At 37.6% G+C, this 20,711-nt stretch overlaps 1 protein-coding gene across 2 annotated transcripts in view; it reads right to left on the reverse strand.

Annotated features, from left to right (window-relative positions):
* Window positions 1-1,689: 1,689 nt before the first annotated feature.
* Window positions 1,690-20,711, reverse strand: part of LOC126246112 (progestin and adipoQ receptor family member 3-like) — a 199,419-nt gene continuing 180,397 nt past the window's right edge. For both annotated transcript variants that reach the window (XM_049948370.1, XM_049948371.1), the window contains 4 exons: window positions 20,315-20,467; window positions 14,353-14,541; window positions 9,451-9,541; window positions 1,690-3,175 (listed from right to left, as the gene is read on the reverse strand). In XM_049948370.1, coding sequence (XP_049804327.1) covers window positions 3,036-3,175; window positions 9,451-9,541; window positions 14,353-14,541; window positions 20,315-20,467 — 573 coding nt within the window. In that variant the 3' untranslated portion in view covers window positions 1,690-3,035. The remainder of the gene's footprint in view (window positions 3,176-9,450; window positions 9,542-14,352; window positions 14,542-20,314; window positions 20,468-20,711) is intronic.

The following is a 20,711-nucleotide window of genomic DNA, read 5'->3' on the forward strand; positions in this document are numbered from 1 at the left end:
AATTCCTATTTAATTATGACAAAAGACTTTTGAGGAAATAAGACATGTTACATAGGAGTTACAGAACTACAATACTAAAACATTACAAGTCATTGCATAGCAATGATATAACTTCACTGTTATTTGATGATAAATCAGGTGGACATGTACAGATATTATACACCATCCTAATATAATAGGTTGTGATGTGATACACCATCATAATATAAGAGGTCTGTGATATTCTGGAATATTTTTTTTTTCCTTCCTGTAGTGTATTTAGACAACCGGATACTGAAATCCACAACAAACTAATCCTCCAGATCTCCTCAAACATTAAAGAATCAAATTCATGTGGACACTCACTACAGCCACAGTCAAAGTTCTGGTCTTACTGTAGATGTGACAGAGGGCTCTACTTCCCTGAAGTTTTCTTTTTTAATTTTTTGAATAAAAAAGATGTCATTAAGTGTAAGCTATCAACTACCAGAGATCAACTATCTCCTGCAATGTATTATTCTGCAATGTTAACCACATTTTCTCATCTTTTTATGGTGTTTCTTATGAATTTTCCTTTGTAGGATATTCAAGAAATGTTATGTGTGGTCTTGCAGACACCACAGTGAATCACTCACAACATACAAAACAGCTTATCTTATAAAGATGTTTGTGACTGTATTGCAGAGAATAGCTACAGGCATAAAACTTTTATATTAACTATGGCTTCACACCAGAGCTTTTGACCATCAGAATTTAAAAGGACAACAAACAAAGTATATTGCTTTTCACTGCTTGATTCTTAAAACTTAAGTTGGAATACAATGTTGACAAATCTGAAACATGCATTTTGTTTCTGTCAGACTATGATTTCCATTTCTTATATAATTTGACACACTACCCATAATACAGTATTCCAACAACCATCATTTATTCTGTAATTTTGTCGTACAAGTGCCTTAAAACTACATCTTTCACAAAAAGAAGTTATAAATAAGCACAGGATGGATGGAATGTGTTAGTGCCAATGATCAAACTTGACGCTATATGAAAAGACAGGCAGCAACTACTTACTTGTACAAGAAAGATATTTTTAAAAAAATAAGAGAGGGTCGTGTTACAGGAGATAAAGAAGAAAGGAATGTACAACAAATTTTGTGTGCCTTAGTGAACTACTGCAAGTCTTTCAATTTCACATCATTATGGTGACTTGCTTGTTCCTATCCTACCTCAGTTATGCAACCAGGGAAATAATACTGCAGTTTAATGTGGAATCTGACGCACATATCATTTCCGATGAAGCTCCACATCACTGAGAGGTGTATACTAGGCTAAAAGGCAGACTGAAAAATCTGTGGTGGGACCAGGATTTGATCCCAGACTTTCAGTTTCCAGTCACACAGTTGTATACCAGATCACCAGGCCCAATGTACAACAAATTAAAAACAGTGATACAAGAAGACAAGGAGGTAATGATGACATGCAAAATGGAACAAAAGAGACTAGGGAGAAACTGGTTTCAGTTAATACCAGGTGAAAAGCATGAGCAAATACTGGTATGGAAGACTGGATCTCATCAGTTCCTAACCCCATGTGCTAGGACATTGGATTCAGGCGAGCCACGTAGCAAAACAGATTTGAGGATAATGAGCTACATGCTGAGTTCATGTTCAGTAACAGGATGCTGGAAATTTGTAGTGTATTATAGTTTGTGAGTCTTGGGGTTCCATGCCACAGTGTGCATATTCTTTGTCAATCATCTCCTTAACAATGTATATATTTTTTAGTAGTGAGAACAGAATAAGTGGTTCTGGTAGTTATAGCAACAGATCTGAAAACAACATTGCCCATGTGGTAAGAAACAGAATGAGGGAATGTGCTTGAGAGTGTCACAGGACAAGGGTATTACAGTGCAGAACAACTAAGGAGAGTGTGTGGAGGAAATCTAGCAATGTCTTTCTTACTTTGGGATGTTGACTTTCAAAAGCCATGGCCTTAGCATATAAAATAAAATGATTTCAGTTCTCTTTCATCCCCTTCCTTTACTGTATATCTTCCCTTTATTTTTTGCAGTCTTGTTAACGTAACTAAGGAACTAATAACAGAATTACAAAACCTCATGATGTGTGTGTGTGTTTTTCATTTGTGTGTCCCTCATACCTGTGACAGTTTCTACTATTATAGAACCATATAAATGGGCAATGACTCACCCTGCCATCCTGCAATTCTGATGTGGACTGAACTATTATACTTTCCAAGAACTAATAAAATAAAAATGAATTTGAGTGTCAAATGTATAAAAATTTCCATATAATTGCTCTACTAGTATCAGAATATTGAAGGTTCAGGAATAAATTCCCAACAGCCGATGGATGGGTCAGTGGAACATAATCTATTACCCACTCATCTGTGGACTACTCAAGCACCTGCTTAACTTATTTCTGAGTAGCTGGTTTAAAAGCTCCAAACTGAGTTTAGTGTGATGCTATCATTGACTGTTTATTCTCCTGTGATATATGTAACAATCTATCCTTTCAAGATTTTGTATTCTTTCACATCTTTTCTCATCAATTAACATCTGTGTAACAAGCACATAAGTCTTTCATTAACAACATAGTACATCATCACAATCTAAGCAATTCATCATGATTTTATAACACTTTCCTTAGGAAAGATTCACACATCATTCCTCAAGCCAAAAATACTTTTTGACTCCTACCAATGATTTTTTCCTCATATTTGAGCACCAATGATCACAAATAAATACATGTAATAATAAACAAATATCTGCTTCAAGCTGGTTGTGGTGTAACCACAAGTTTGAATAACAGATGTAACATTATTAAAGAGCAGAGTGTTTAAAACAATACAGACAGTAATGTCTTATGTCACAGCTCATCAATAGCAAGTACGTAGACATTCCACTGGTCATATAAGATGGGGTCCATTTGCTGTCATGCCTACAGTACCACCATTTTCAATGGTTCTTCTATTTGTACATTTGGTATGTTGCTGGCAAACAGCAGAACTGATACTTGCAAAATTTTTAGCTATCAAACTCACAGCCTCATGTCATTTGCACAACCATGATTCATGCGAAATTCTACGTATTTGATGCCAGTGTTGTGCCAGTAATATAGTGCAAGCACCACAAAAAGATGCCACCACTGATGAGATGATCCAATATAATCAACTTTTCCTGAAACAAAAAACACATATAAAGGATATGTAATAAGTAAATCTGTAATAACACATGATATAAGGTAAACTATGGATACTGTATCACTCTTTGCAAACAGTGTATAGGTCACCATCTGTTATCAAAAACAGAAGAAGCATACGGCATAGTTGGCTTTGAGACATTCAGTTCTGTAAAAAGTAAAGGTTTTCTGTCATGCTGTTGCAGCACTGATATATTTCTTTGGCAACTGCCCAGAACTGTTAACTGCATTGGATGAAATATCTTTCTTGTTTCCTTCCAGTTAATAGATAACTGTCACTGTTGTCTTACACAGTCCTTTCATGAGACTCTAAGAAAAGATACTGAACACAAAAACGCACCATCTCATGATCAGAAACAGCATATTGCCAGCTTCTTTCCCATTTATGGAAACATCCTGATGACAAAAAAGTTTTTCAGTAACATTTTTTAAATTGGTTACTCATGAGTCCGGTGCTAAGACAACACTGCAGTTCAACAAATTATAGATATAGTGTCCAGTATTGGATATTAGAGTCCGTCTCATAAACCATTACTGCCATTAACTAGGCTCTGTCCAAAGCTTGCTAACGGTATACCATACATCTGTCTCTCCCAACTGTACTTTACCCAAATTGGATATTACATCTGCCTCTATCAAGAATAAAGAGTCACTGAGGCTACAACTTGAAAGTGAGTTTGAAGCAGTCACAGAAGACTTAGTTTTTGCAATGTACAGATTTAGGAAGTAACATTGATTATGAAGTAAATCAATCTGTTTAAAATTCTGAACATTTATTGTCAAATCATAATATGAGGGTTGTACCAAAAGTAAGGTTCCTAGTAAGCTACAGCCTCAAGGGAAGGTGCTACGCTAAATCCAACAACAGTGACATAAGCAGTGCCTCCACTCTCGAGCGCGCCCACCTGTGATTCACAACATTGCTCAGTTTTGGCTTGGCAGCCGTCAGAGGTGGAAGTATTGATCGCCACTCCCGCCAAGTGTGAGGTTTGAGCAGTACTCTGGTTTCTCCATGCAAGGAAGTTACCACCAATGGAGACTCATCAACAACTGACTGAGGTTTATGGTGAAGAGTGCATGTCTGTTCAACACAACCTCAAATGGTGCAGGGCTTTTGCTGAGGGTCACACGAAGTTCATGATGAAGAACGAAGTGGAAGACTGCTGGTTTTGGATGTGATTTTCCAGATCAACAGTGAGCTGCTCAAAGATTGGAGGTTCACTGCTCGTGAACTTGTTGAACGCATTCCTCAAGCTTCCCATGGCACAACTGAAAGAACTTTAACAGAAATGTTGGGTTATCGCAAGGTGTGTACTCGCTGGGTCTCCCAGATGCTGACTGACGGACCCAAGGAGCAACGCCTTGGCTGTGCTCACAAGTTTCTTCAAGAATGTGAGGGGGGAAGCAACAAGGAGAAGTTATCGGACTCCATCATCATGGGAGATGAAATGTGGGTGTTTCATTATATTCCTGAAACAAAACATCAATCTCGTCAGTGGCGTCACTCCAGTTCACTGCCACCAAAGAAATTCAAACAAACACAGTTGGCAGGAAAGGTTATGGCAACTGTGTTTTGGGATCAGAAGGGGTACACCTCATCGATTTCATGCAACCTGGGACAACAATAAACTCAGACATATATTGTGAAACATTGACCAAACTCCAGCGAGCAATCCAGAATCACCGGAGAGGACAACTGACGGAGGGAGTAGTGGTTCTTCACAACAACACGTCAACCCCATGTCACTCATCAAACACAGGAGCTTTTGAAGAAATTTGGGTGGACTGTTATGCCCAATCCCCTGTACATCTTGGACTTAGCCCTCAGGGATTATCACCTCTTCCCCAAGATAAAGGAACACTTAAGTGGCAAACACTTCAATCAGAGGTCACACACTTCCTCAGCAGGTTCGCAGGAGACTTCTTCGACTTAGGAATACAAAAGCTGGAGCATCATCTTCAAAAGTGTGTCGAAAAAAATTGGTGACTATGTTGAAAAATAGACAAAGGTGTAAGCTTTTCAATTATGTATCAATTAATAGCAATAGACAATATCTTCTATTTGTAAAAAATATGTTAACCTTACTTTTGGTACAACCCTCGCACATATAGCATATAATAAAGCTGGTTGAAGGGATCAGTTAGCTGTGTGCTAGTTATGCAGAGTACTAATTTGGGCACGCTTATTCACTCAATTTATGCTCAGTCACATATAACAATGGAAAGCTATTTAATAAAACGAATTTTTATTACATTTTTTTTACAACAGTTCTGGCACTTACATAAATGTTTGTTGCCTTATTATTCAACACAGTCAACCTTACTTTGGAACAAACTTGGTTCATTTGTCCAAAAGCTTGCCCCCCAGAAAAAATTCTGTTCAATAGTGCTTGTATCGTATCACATCTTCAAGCTGGCTCCTAATCTCTTACTTCACAAATATTATTTCAAAGGTCTGCAAAGTGGAAACTTGATGCTGTCATGACCATACCTTGTGGAAGATGCCCCAAAATCTCTCATTTCACATAATATAGCGAATGTTATTAGTACAAGCATATGAGGGCACATGTTCTCATGGAGCAGCAGTATTTCTTGTGAGGGCATTCCTGGGCACTTTAATCATAAGACAGGTTTCAAATGCCTTACCAACAGATAAATGAAGCAAGCACTAATTATAGTTTTCCTGTCCTCTTGGAACTGTGCCGGCATAAATAACTTGTCATCTTAATAACTCATCAGTATAGCTTTGCCACTGAATGACTGTATCTTGAATATGTTACATGGATCCAAACAACACAAAAGCGTGTAAAGTTCAAAGTGGCAAAAATAGTTCCCGCTTACAGTGTTTGCTACCATGTCATTAAGGTGATCGTCATACATGTTGTAAAATCTCCATTTGGAAACATCATCTAATATCCCCCCCAAGAACCATGGACCTTGCCGTTGGTGGGGAGGCTTGCATGCCTCAGCAATACAGATAGCCATACCGTAGGTGTAACCACAACGGGGGCGTATCCGTTGAGAGGCCAGACAAATGTGTGGTTCCTGAAGAAGGGCAGCAGCCTTTTCAGTAGTTGCAGGGGCAACAGTCTGGATGATAGACTGATCTGGCCTTGTTAACGCTAACCAAAACGGCCTTGCTGTGCTGGTACTGCGAACGGCTGAAAGCAAGGGGAAACTACAGCCGTAATTTTTCCCAAGGGCATGCAACTTTACTGTATGGTTAAATGATGATGGCGTCCTCTTGGGTAAAATATTCCGGAGGTAAAATAGTCCCCCATTTGGATCTCCGGGCGGGGACTACTCAGGAGGACGTCGTTATCAGAAGAAAGAAAACTGGCATTCTACAGATGGGAGCATAGAATTTCAGACCCCTTAATTGAGCAGGTAGGTTAGAAAATTTAAAAAGGCAAATGGATAGGTTAAAGTTAGATATAGTAGGAATTAGTGACGTTTGGTGGCAGGAGGAACAAGACTTTTGGTCAGATGAATACAGGGTTATAAATACAAAATCAAATAGGGGTAATGCAGGAGTCGGTTTAATAATGAATAAAAAAATAGGAGTGCGAGTAAGCTACTACAAATGACACGAAGCCCACGCCTACTACAGTAGTATAAGTTTATATGCCAACTAGCTCTGCAGATGACAAAGAAATTGAAGGAATGTATGATGAAATAAAAGAAATTATTCAGATAGTGAGGGAAGACGAAAATTTAAGAGTCATGGGTGACTGTAATTCAGTAGTAGGAAAAGGGAGTGAAGGAAACCTAATAGGTGAATATGGATTGGGGCTAAGAAATGAAAGAGGAAGCCGCCTGGTAGAATTTTTCACAGAGATGCAGATAGATTATATAATGGTAAGACAGAGATTTAGGAACCAGGTTTTAAATTGTAAGCCATTTCCAGGAGCAGATGTAGATTCTGACCACAATCTATTGGTTATGAACTGTAGATTAAAACTGAAGAAACTGCAAAAAGGTGAGAATTTAAGGATATGGGACCTGGATAAACTGAAAGAACCAGAGGTTGTACAGAGTTTAAGGGGAGCATAAGGGAACAATTGACAGGAATGGGGGAAATAAATACAGTAGAAGAAGGATGGGTAGCTTTGAGAGGTGAAGTAGTGAAGGCAGCAGAGGATCAAGTAGGTAAAAAGACGAGGGCTAGTAGAAATCCTTGGGTAACAGAAGAAATATTGAATTTATTTGATGAAAGGAGAATATATAATAATGCAGTAAATGAAGCAGTCAAAAAGGAATACAAATGTCTCAAAAATGAGATCGACAGGAAGTGCAAAATGGCTAAGCAGGGATGGCTAGAGGACAAATGTAAGGATGTAGAGGCTTATCTCATTAGGGGTAAGATAGATACTGCCTACAGGAAAATTAAAGAGACCTTTGGAGAAAAGAGAACCACTTGTACGAATATCAAGAGCTCAAATGGAAACCCAGTTCTAAGCAAAGAAAGGAAAGCAGAAAGGTGGAAGGAGTACATAGAGGGTCTATACAAGGGCGATGTAATTGAGGACAATATTATGGGAATGGAAGAGGATGTAGATGAAGATGAAATGGGAGATACGATACTGCGTGAAGAGTTTGACAGAGCACTGAAAGACCTGAGTTGAAACAAGGCCCCGGGAGTAGACAACATTACATTAGAACTATTGACGGCCTTGGGAGAGCCAGTCCTGACAAAACTCTACGATCTAGTGAGCAAGCTGTATGAGACAGGCGAAATACCCACAGACATCAAGAAGAATATAATAATTCCAATCCCAAAGAAAGCAGGTGCTGACAGATGTGAAAATTACCGAACAATCGGTTTAATAAGTCACGGATGCAAAATACTAACGCGAATTCTTTACAAACGAATGGAAAAACTGGTAGAAGCCGACCTCGGGGAAGATCAGTTTGGATTCCATAGAAATATTGGAACACGTGAGGCAATACTGACCCTACGACTTATCTTAGAAGCTAGATTAAGGAAAGGCAAACCTACATTTCTAGCATTTGTAGACTTAGAGAAAGCTTTTGACAATGTCGACTGGAATACTCTCTTTCAAATTCTAAAGGTGGCAGGGGTAAAACACAGGGAGTGAAAGGCTATTTACAATTTGTACAGAAACCAGATGGCAGTTATAAGAGTCGAGGGACATGAAAGGGAAGTAGTGGTTGGGAAGGGAATGAGACAGGGTTGTAGCCTCTCCCCGATGTTATTCAATCCGTATATTGAGCAAGCAGTGAAGGAAACAAAAGAAAAATTCGGAGTAGGTGTTAAAATCCATGGAGAAGAAATAAAAACTCTGAGGTTCGCCGATGACATTGTAATTCTGTCAGAGACAGCAAAGGACTTAGAAGAGCAGTTGAACGGAATGGATACTGTCTTGAAAGGAGGATGCAAGATGAACATCAACAAAAGCAAAATGAGGATAATGGAATGTAGTTGAATTAAGTCGGGTGATGCTGAGGGAATTAGATTAGGAAATGAGACACTTAAAGTAGTAAAGGAGTTTTGCTGTTTGGGGAGCAAAGTAACTGATGATGGTCGAAGTAGAGAGGATATAAAATGTAGACTGGCAATGGCAAGGAATGCGTTTCTGAAGAAGAGAAATTTGTTAACAGCAAGTATTTATTTGAGTGTCAGAAAGTCGTTTCTGAAAGTATTTGTATGGAGTGTAGCCATGTATGGAAGTGAAACATGGGCGATAAATAGTTTAGACAAGAAGAGAATAGAAGCTTTCGAATTGTGTTACTACAGAAGAATGCTGAAGATGAGATGGGTAGATCACATAACTAATGATGAGGTAAAAATGAGGTAAAAATCGTAGAGGGAGACCAAGAGATGAATACACTAAGAAGATAAAGAAGGATGTAGGTTGCAGTAGGTAGTGGGAGATGAAGAAGCTTTCACAGGATAGTGTAGCATGGAGAGCTGCATCAAACCAGTCTCAGGACTGAAGACCACAACACCAACAACAACAACATCTAATATATTGTTGCAAACTTCCAGCTACAACCATGATAAAAAGGGAGGTGGGCAATTCATTTTTCACAGGCCATTCAAGTTGAGAAATTAATTATTACTAAAAATTACTTCCATATATTGCAACTGCAAACTACAGTCAAATACAGTTAACCAGGCACTTGAAATTCTAGCTATTCCTTATATGCAACATACATGTTCTTCACTCATAGTTATGATAGTTATAGCAAAGGACAATGCCTTGACTTGAGTTAATGAATTTCAACATACCTGAGAAAAATCGTTCTGGTATTTTTGACATGTAAATGAAGAATGCCAGTCCACTTATCGCATACATGCCAAGAACACGGGGCAGCAGCAACTAGAATGAAAGACAACGCCTTTACTTGGTAAATACAAATGGTTTAATGGTTGTTTTCCTATATTCTACAAGACTGTAAAATTTCATTTACTCAAATATAAGAAAAAATGTCAAAGAATTTCTCTATAGTTATAGTGAATGTTTAGAATATACTGAAGTAAGTGAAACAAAATTTTCATGAAATGTAATCGCAGTTGCAAATACAAGCAACCATCATCTGTATAAGGGAATGAATAACAACACAGGCACTGCAATAATGTAAAATGAAATTTAATGAATGAAGTACACCCATATCAATAACAATTGGCATTAGGCACATTTGAAAGCACACTGCTGGATCTATTTCATAACTGAAATAACAAAATACTCATCCTTATAAGCACAGGTCAGTTTTTCAGCAGCATATGAATTAAGGTTCCAGTGGCAAAAATGTGTGTTAACTATAGTGCTTAATGCTGATTAATTTTGTGTGTGTGTTCTTTTTTTTGTGTAACTTCTTTTCCCATGGGTTACTTCCAATAATAATGTATTTGGCAAATGATGCTTTTCCTTGTGATGATTTCAGACTTAAATTAGCTCACATTAGAAAGATCAAAAGTTAGCAGATGAGTAGGAGGCTGTCCACATTTTTGAAAGAAGCATTTGATACACTGACTTTATATCATACTGTCAAACTCTATGTACAAAAAGTTGTCATATACGTGATCCATAAATAAACAACAAATGAAGAAACTGAAAGGTTAACTTCATTTTGAACCTTCATGGCATTCTGAATAAAGCTTCAAGATGATCTTTACACTTGTATGATCTAACTAATGTTCCCGATGAAACCAATAAAATTTTATGCAATGATAATCCTTGCATTTCATCAACACAGACACTGCCAATTACAACTTACTAGTACTTAAACAATGTTAGTAGAGTGGATTATTCAATATACAGTTATTACTCATTTATCATCAGGTACTTGCATATGCACAGCAAGAAAAACACATGTGCAATGAATGGAACAAAGCTACAAAAATACAGAATGTCCCTGGAGGAATGGTCAATATTCAGGGATATGACAAGAGTGCTCATCTGAAGCAAAAATCCTCAGGCCTATTCTGAATGGTTTCTGAGATAGAACACATTTAATGCACATTTGTTTTTAGGCTAGTGGGGCTGTAATGGAGCAGCTTTGTCATATACATAATAATTTTTAAAAAATGCTTTTGATACAAATATTGATCAATTAATCTTGAAATTGTACGTGCAAGTTGGCAAAAGATATGCCTTTGTAAACTTGTCAAATGTATTACTTTCTACATGTGTATTATTTTAAAAAAAGATGAAAACAGTGTACTAGTTATTTATCAAAATGTAAGCAACTCCTCTACTCTGAGGGTTTAGCTGATGCTGTAATTAAGAGAAAAATTAATACTCTAAGAATCTAGCGATTCAGTTGAACGACTGGACTGTCATGCTTAGAGGTGCCATGCACAACCCTAGTGTGAAGAGGAGACATTGGAAAGGCACTGAGTGGTGTGAAGCATTGTCGATGGCCACAGATGTAAAATTATTATGGTGTTAAAAGTCCTCAATGCTTCATCAAGCTGGCATGGCTTTTCCCTTACATGCTTTTAATTCATCCCTGCAATCATCAAGTCGTGGTTGCAAGAATTTCCAGATTTATGATCCTATGAAGTTTCAGAGTCATGGTTATCGCTGGGAAAATGGCTCTGGGGAGTGTCATGTTGCTTGGCGTGTATTAAGTTATCAGAAACATGAAGAAGCTATGTGAGATCATCATCCACCATCACCTCAATGATGTAACCACAATCATGCTTCCTTCAACACACACCTCAACAAGGTAATAGATTCATTTTATTCAGTGAAGTACTTTTGGTAATGGAATATCAGTCATATTAGGTCAAAGTGAAATAACATTTAATTGGAACATTGCAGTTTATTAGTAACAGTGATCAGATTTTTAACTGATTATTCCATTACTGTTTGAGCCTCAATGTTTTGCCATTTATTATAAGCAGTAACTTGTCTGAAAATTATGATCTTTAGAATTGTAATAATATTTTCAAAGACTATAGTATTTCAGAATACAATGATAACAATACAGTTCTTTTAAACTTCAATTTTAAGTATCTATGCTTTGGTCACCTTTGTTTTTTTGTTTGCTGATGTAAATTTTGCTAACTGAAAGTTCACAGTCCAGTTAATAAATTTCAATAATTAACTGCACAAAACAGTTTAAAGATGGCTGCCAGAACATGGGATTAGAATCAGTTTGGCTTGCTTCCATCTTATAACACTGAGCATGAAGTACAATTAACAACTTTGCTTTTAAATTCACAGTAAATTTCAGAATTAATTAAAATCAAATTAGCTTCTTCAGAGCTGGGCAACCATAAGAACCTACACATAATATTACTATCAGAGTGTTTAATAAGGTAAAATCTTCTCTTTCCCTGCACCTGCAACTTAAGCTGTTCAACAAATGGATGTATTCACAATCTCAAACGATATTGAATGTAGCCAGTGCTATGATTCAGGCAGTGTTCCTGCAATCTGTTGTCATTTAGAAAAACAAATTGAATTTAAATTTGTTGCTATTTAGAAAGACAAATTGAATTTACATAAAATCACGAGGGTTCGGTCACAGCATACATATATGTGTGGGTACACCCAATATCTTTGACATTATATTCTACACATGGCGGTAAAAATAAGAGGAGTTGTCATGACGTCACAAACTTGAAGCTGACCCAAGTGAAGGTCCGCCATGTTAGCTACCCCAAAACATTCGCCTCTGGTAGTTTGATTCCGTGTAGTTGTGAAGTGTTTTGATAAAAAAATGCTTGCTTGCATCACTTACGGGTGTACTAATCATTCTGATTGTAGTCTAAAGTTTAAACAAATAACATTTCATTCATAAGTGGACTTACTTAATCACTATTTTCTTATATATACTTGAAATTCTGATGCACTATAAAGTTTTGCAGTATGGTTTTATTTCTATGATTTGACTTTAGATTTTCTATCAATCCAATGCGAAGAGCTCTCTGGGTGAATGCCTGTTACAGTGGTTGAATTATAAGTACTTAAAGCATTACATATTTGTTAAAGCAAAGTTTCCTATCTAAGTCCAGGCTATTTAGATCATTACATTAATCACTGTGCTGTCGTGTTACCCTGTAAATTGCTGTTATCTGCCACACTGAATGTCACTTGGTAGGTACAATTTAAAAACAAAGCAGCTGTGTAAACTACAGTGAACCTGACAATCTTAAATTCAGTTCTTTTCCTTATCATCCCTGGGACACCAAAGGAAATAAGGTAAGTTTCCTGCAAACTTGAACTTTTAAAATCTGCATTTGACTTGAAAAAGCAACGAATACAAATTGGTGCCTCTAAACTATCAATCATTGCTTTTGGAGTTCTGGCTTTATCAGTTATCGACACAAACACAATGAAAGTGAATAGAAATGGATTACGAAAGCATCCTTTTCATAGCACATACTTGTCTTCTCAGTTATTCGAAGTGTATAAACAAAAAGGAATTACAGTACTGAGTTCAGAAGCGTCATATTTTAGTGTCGTATTACTGTATCGAATACGCATTTAAGACCAGAAAAATGTTTTAAGTTGTGTTCCTTAGGCTGTGTTGTTCACTAAAACTGTGTAATATTTACTATATAAAACAAATATCGCATGCACACGACAGAAATAACGAACAAGAAGCAATTGTAAACACTCGTCTGTTAATGTATTGGGGGATCCAAGATGGCGGCAGACCCCACCCACTGGCTTCAAAACAACGTACAGCGTATGTCTGTAGCGCCATCTCCCCTTATTCTACCTCCATGATTCTACAACCGAGTTGGCATAAGATGATCTCTGACAGCTACTAGCACTGTTGCCAACTTTCAGCTGCAAATTGCAAGCAGCTGCAGGTGAAAACAGTAGCCATTAACAGACCTGTGACAACAATGAGGTGTTGCCATAGATACATTTACAAAATTGAAAACTGTGTACAAAAAAGACTATAGGTATGCTAAGAGTATTGTAAATAATGCAGTCAAATTTTTGTAGATATTATGATGCTAGCATAGCATGGCATAATGGAAACTCGTAAGAGTATCATCACACCATAAGAAAAATATTCTAAACAGAAGATATATATAAATTCAAATGACATCCATAGTAAAGACACATAAGCATATTACTTCTTTGAATTTATAATGAATAACACAAGTAAATAAAATGTTAATGGTTAGCTAAAGTTCAGCTTTTGAAAGTACTGATGCCTTGCCTACTTGGAATTTTACTCACAAAATTGAACTCTGTGAAATTAACAATAGATCTATTAAAGCAGCTAATGCTGAATCAAGTAATAATGTAAACCCATGACTGTTAGTCAAAAATAACCAAAGACAGGTAATGCTAACTGTATGGATGAAAGCCTTATTCATAATGTGAAATGCTTCCTCAGTTCAAATGGTTCAAATGGCTCTGAGCACTATGGGACTCAACTGCTGTGGTCATAAGTCCCCTAGAACTTAGAACTACTTAAACCTAACTAACCTAAGGACAGCACACAACACCCAGCCATCACACTTCCTCAGTTAATAATGCTTTGTCACATTAGTTAATGAACCCTGAACCTTAAATGAGGAATCATTGCAAATAACAAATCATACGACTGAAGACAACATTGTACAACAATATGTTAATAAGTTTGATACAGAATTTTTAATGATGGTATCAGAGAGTAACATAATATTAAGAATATACAAAATTAGAGTAATGCATACCTGAACAACTGGATTAGCATAACCACCCATTATCACAGTCCAATGAAATGTTGGTACAACTCCATAAGCAGCCCAACAAACAAAAACAATGAGCTTCATATTTGCATCAACCCTCAACCTGGGAATTTGAATGATCATAGCAAACAGGAATATCAGGCTAACCGTGAGCAAATAGAATAACTGCAGGTTCTGAAACAAAACCCATAGAAATAAAGCTATGTAAAAATAAAACAATGGAGATTTCAGGATGAAAACATACAAAAATAATTTTTATTTATTTATAACAAATTTTATATAAGCTTTCAAACAGATCTTCAGAGAAACTTAATGAAATTTATCTAACAGAACACAGCAGTAGATATTACATTACTAGCACTTAATGGTATATGCAATGAATGAAACGTAAGGTGTCTCAAATAAATAAAGAGTCAAGAAATAAAGAGTCATTCATGCCATAACTGTACATGAATGCAGACATAAAAAATAAGCACCTTTACACAATGTACATGTTCAAATAGGTAAAGTCTGACATTACAAAAAACTGAAGGTAAAATAGAAATTGTTTAGTAACTATATAGAAGGCTATACTTCTAAATACAAAGAAATTTACTTTGTACACATCAAAACAACAATCAGTTGCCACTGGTGTACTTTCGAATCTTTCAAACAAGTTCCTTTTCACTCAGATGTTAACCACAAAATACAACTTGCTGAACGTTTTAATGTAACATAACTTCAAGGCACACTTGCTGAATGTTTTAATGTAACATAACTTCAAGGTACAGTTTACACAAATAAAAAGAACTGATGATTGCAGGAAATAGTACCTTACTGTAATTATTAACAGGTTAAACAAAAATTCACAGTGAACACAACATGAGGTAGTAGTACGTTATTAAATTTAAAGCAGATTTTGTTTCAGCCAGATAAGAAGGAAAAAATTTTACAACACAAAAAAATATTAAAACAAATAATAAACTGCCCCATAGTTCAGAATTAATATTAATTATGATGAATATGATGACAAACTGACAGATTTCATCGTGAGGAAACGAAGTTTGCATATGGAGTAAAAAAGCAATGGTCTCCTCTTCTGATAAAAATATTATTGTGTCAGGATGACAAATAGTGGTAAGATAACTTAAAACAAAAACCAAAACAATGAAGAAAAATAGAATAACACTCATTACATGTAAGAAAATTAACTCACCATTAGAAGCAGAAATAAAGATGGGAAGGGTAATTTTCTACTGATCAAGGATTTCAAATATGTGGATCCATGTTGCTCCTGCACGCTTTCAGATTTCAGCCAACCACCTTTCAGCCAGGCGGGCAAGGGCACAAGGTGGGAAACTTGGCAGCCAGGTCATAGTGTACATGACTGTAGTCCACTGGCTGAGCTCTGGTGGCTACAGGTGATCTATTAAGTCATGCATGTAACCACATCATGGATGTAACCACATCATTTGATGGGCTGCCTACACTGCCTCCCCCTGCCCTTGGGTGAGCTGAAGAGTGCTTGTGGGCACCCATGTTTGATGGTACATCATTGGAACAGTCTGCTCTATCTGTTCAAAAGTATCTGGACACTCCATTGTAATGTGAAATAGACCACTAGATGTCACAAGAGGTGGACCCACCACTATGAAAGGAGGCAGGGAGTATTGTGTTGTTAGTGGAGAACCAGTAACAGCAGAAAGAGTGTCTGGAGATCTCTGGGACTTTGGACATTGGCTAATAATTGAATGTCACCTAAGTAACAGGTCCATCAGGGACATTTTAACCCTTCTAAAGCTGCCAGAGTTAACTGTTAGTTATGTGATTGTGATGTGGAAATGCAAAGGGACAACTACAGCTAAACCAAGACCAAGCAGATCTCATACACGGAAGAACAGGTTCAAATGGCTCTGAGCACTATGGGACTTAACATCTATGGTCATCAGTCCCCTAGAACTTAGAACTACTTAAACCTAACTAACCTAAGGACATCACACAACACCCAGTCATCACGAGGCAGGGAAAATCCCCGACCCCGCCGGAAATCGAACCCGGGAACCCGGGCGTGGGGGAAGAACAGGCACCATCGAACATTGTGGAGGTAATAGTAAAAATATCACATGAAATCAGCATAAGGAAACACTCATGAGTTTCAAACTGATACCAGCAATCCAGCTACCATAATGACTGTGCAAAGGGATTTAACAGGAATAGGGTACAATGGTCGAGCTGCTCCTCAAAAGCCACACATTTCTGTAGTGAGTACTACGTAATGCTTGACATGGTGTAAAGAGCAACACCATTGGACAGCAGATGACTGGAAACAAATGATTCGGAATGATAAATCATGGTATACTCCGTGGCAATTTGATGGTAGGGTTTGGGTTTGGTGAATGCATGGAGAAAGTTACCCGTCATCATGTGTTGTGCCAACGCTGAAGTACCTAACAAAACACTATATGCAGAAGGATATGAATACATTTTACAGTCTTCTGTACAATTCACATTAGCGGAACAGTTCGGAGATGATGACTGTTTGTATCAATATAACAATAGACACTGTGGTAAAGTAGCATCTGTAAGGCAATGGTTTGTGGACAATAACATTACTGAAATGGACTGGCCTGCCTAGGGAGCCAACCTGAATCCAATGCAACACCTTTGGCACATGTTAGAATGCTAACTTTCCTTCACACCCCAGAATCTACCATCATTACTTTCTCTTGTTTCAGCTCTTACTCTGGAGGAAGAATGGGCTGCTATTGCTCCAAAGATAATCAGACATCTCATGGAAGTGCCCCAGCAGAGCTAGACAGATAGAGGTGAAGGGTGGACTCATCCCATATTAATGCCCACTAAAGGTGTCCAGATACTTTTGATCAGACAGTGTACTTGTTCAAGAGTACAACAAAACAGGAAAATGGATACAATCGATAATGGTATTATAGATTTCAGTTTGACTTACACTAGTGACAATGATGGCTCTACGTAATTTGGGCAATCACATTAAATGATTTTGCATCAAACATCATATTAACGTACTGTTTTTCAGAAGTACACAGCCCGATTAAAAAAAAAATAAAATAAAATAAACTGAAGAATCGTAAAGAAGGGTGGAAACAAGTAAATCTTCACAGACAGAGCCATTACGTGATGTTATTTCTGTGGTTACAAATTTGAGTCAAATTTGCAAGAACTTGGCAGCATGAACTTGCTTATCAGTATGACATTGCACCACCTCTGGGGCCTGAATGAATGCACTGATTTGACTAAGAAGGTATCATAAAGCCATTGTATCCTCCCTTGAGGCAAGCTGGTCCACAACTGCTGAAATGGTCCTCGATATACTAGTACTGGGACTGTACTGGCGCAAGCTGTCACCAGCACACCGGTTGACAAAGATGAAGTGCAAATGTCAATTAGTAGGCACTGGCTTAAGCACGCCTATTACAAGAGAAGCCAGAGACACATTCACAAGCAACACGCCACCAATGTCTTCTCAACAGGATGTATTTAGGCCGCTGCCAACCGGATGGCCTCACTCACTCACTCACTCACTCAGTCATCCAGTTGGCATCTGTCAGTTTATTTGCAGAGCAGGTTTAGTTTGTCACAGGCTACGACAGTACATAGTGACCAAATTAGTGACTATAGCAGGACTACTACTTTACATCAGTCTGCAAGAGGTCTATTACTGATGAGCTTGTACCACAAAAAATTGACTCTAAGTAAAACTTCTAGTTGATGTAAATAAAGAACAGTATTCATCCATGTGTGCATTTGTGTTGTAGACAGAGGCTTCTGGCCACCAAAAGCAATATCCTCTCCCTTGCTTCCTTGCGGTACAATACTCTACAGGGATGGAGTTTATGTTCAAGCTCATTCTATACACACCGTATTGGGGACAGATCTGGTGATCTTGCTAGTGATGGGACAACCTCAACATCATGTTGACAGTTCATGTGTAGATGAGCACTCTGCCCCGGTAAAATGATATCATGATGCTATCACATGAGAGATAATGGATGAGGATGCAGGCTATCCATCACATTCCTTTGTGCCAGCAGAGTTCCCTCAATCACTTCCAGCCATGACCTGAAATCTTACAGGATGGCTCCCTACACCATAACTCCCAGAGTGACACAGCTATGCCCCTCCAAAGCATGGGATGATACTTCCTTATTACAGCTGCTGTTAGTCTCCAACCAGTGTTGCAGGATGACAACTCAGATGACAGGCACAGATTTTAAGGGGTTACCAATGGCACAATATGGCAATCCTCTCTTGTGGTGGTGGTGTGAGATGTGGTCAACCAGAACCTTGATGAGGAGTATGGCTGTCATCACATTCCCATGCATTCCAACACTGGTCCATCTGTCATGTCTGAATACTCCACAAATCTGGATACTGCATGATTTGACCAGCTGGCCGAATGGAGACCAACAGTGTAGGGTGCAGATAATGCTGCCTCAGAGAAGTACGTGGCATCTCCACGTCCTTCACAGTAATGACTCGAGGTCTGATGCTGTTCACACCCCTCACCAGGCCTGGTAACAACACTAAACATAACAACACTAATACACTCTGGTGGCTGACCTAATTGTCACAGAGATTTGTAATTCTTAATCATTTACATATTCACTGATGGAGTGTACCTGTACAAAGTTACATTGACATCCAATCATGTCTTTGGAGTGCTTCACTTTGTCAGGCAGAGTATGATATGAAATATGAGTGCATAATGTCACCCATGCTACCAATATGTCTGGATAATATATGTAAAAGCATGTTGCAGAATTGAATGCTTAATTTTTTTTCAAACTATGTAAAATAAATTGATCAGGACAATTTGCTTATGTATCAATTTTGGCAGCTCAGACCGAGGTCGGACAAATGCAGCACTATCTATTGATTGTTTACAAAGCCACAGAAGTTATTGTTTTGGTCCAGTACTGATTTGATTGTGCACAAAAGCTAGCAATAAAGCTTTTGAAAATCATTGCCATCACCAGTTGTAATACGTTTTCTGTGTCCAAAAGTATATGCAGCTGCCTCAGTTCATCATGAGGTGTACTTACTCTACAGGCCTATAATAATGAGTGAAGAAAAGGTTAGACAACAGTGTCACGACATTAAAAACTGGCCATACCAATGTCCATGATGAAAAGCGAAGTTGCAGATCCAGTATTGCCACTGATGAAACTGGGCAACAAGTGGATAAAAAGCTATGATCTAATTAGGAGCTGGTGCTTTGGGTGATGAATTTCTTCACACTGCATACACCAGTATATACACAACTGTCGCAGAAAAGCTCAGATCACGAACTGTATGCAACACTGGGCCTGACCAACATGAGGGGCAAAAATGACAAGCAGACAAGGATTTTTGGACTGCTATCAACAAGTCCTAATCCACACTCAGCAACTATCTTGCACTGGAAACAGTAATGGCTTAGTGGACAATGATGTGAAGATGATGAGTGTTTTTGGACTGCTATCAACAAGTCCCAACTTCATACCCAGCAACTATCTTGCATTGGAAACAGTAATGGCTTATTGGACAATGATGTGAATATGATAGGTATAAGAAACTAGAGCAATGTTACGAAAAATGCTTAGAGATGAATGGTGATTATGTGGAAACATGAAGCAGATTTGTAGGAAACTAAAACTGTGAATAAAAGCTCTTTCTGAATAAACATTTCCCTTTTCATGACCGAGCAACCTTTACTTTTCAAATACACCTCATGTATGCACAAGGTGTACGAACATGCCCATACAGCTATTTTAAAGATGTACAAAAATTTGATTGCTTCATACTTCTCTACACAAGACTTCTGTTTGCATTCAAATTAACCATATAACATAATTACATTAACTATCACATTTCATGTAGGCATTGTTGTTTGTAAATCTATTTTGTTATTGTCCAAAAAAATGAATGCTTTTCATAAGAACAATCTTACCTTATGACACCAAAATGCATAGTATACCCCAGACATGTAAATTGCCAAAAGACTGAGAGCTATGCCAAAAAGATCAAATGAAAGGAAGCAAAGGTAATCTTTTTCTGACCGGCAAGAAAAGGTATGATAAAGTGATGACAGTATCATACATATCTGGAACAAGAAAAAAATACATTACAGTATAACACACATGGTATTAAGACTTGATTCACAGTCAACATATTCTAGTCTCTCATTCAAAGTAGCACTATTTGCTTTAAAATTTTGTAACAACAATCCTCTTAGAGGGACTTCGATGCAGATATTTTCTTCATGAAAACAACAGTAAAGGATTGTTGTTATAGGCTCATTTAATTAACTACTGTGGGTGGATTAACAAAACACACATTAGGTTATG

The sequence above is a fragment of the Schistocerca nitens genome, chromosome 1 (genome assembly GCF_023898315.1).
Source record: "Schistocerca nitens isolate TAMUIC-IGC-003100 chromosome 1, iqSchNite1.1, whole genome shotgun sequence".
Lineage (NCBI taxonomy): Eukaryota > Metazoa > Arthropoda > Insecta > Orthoptera > Acrididae > Schistocerca > Schistocerca nitens.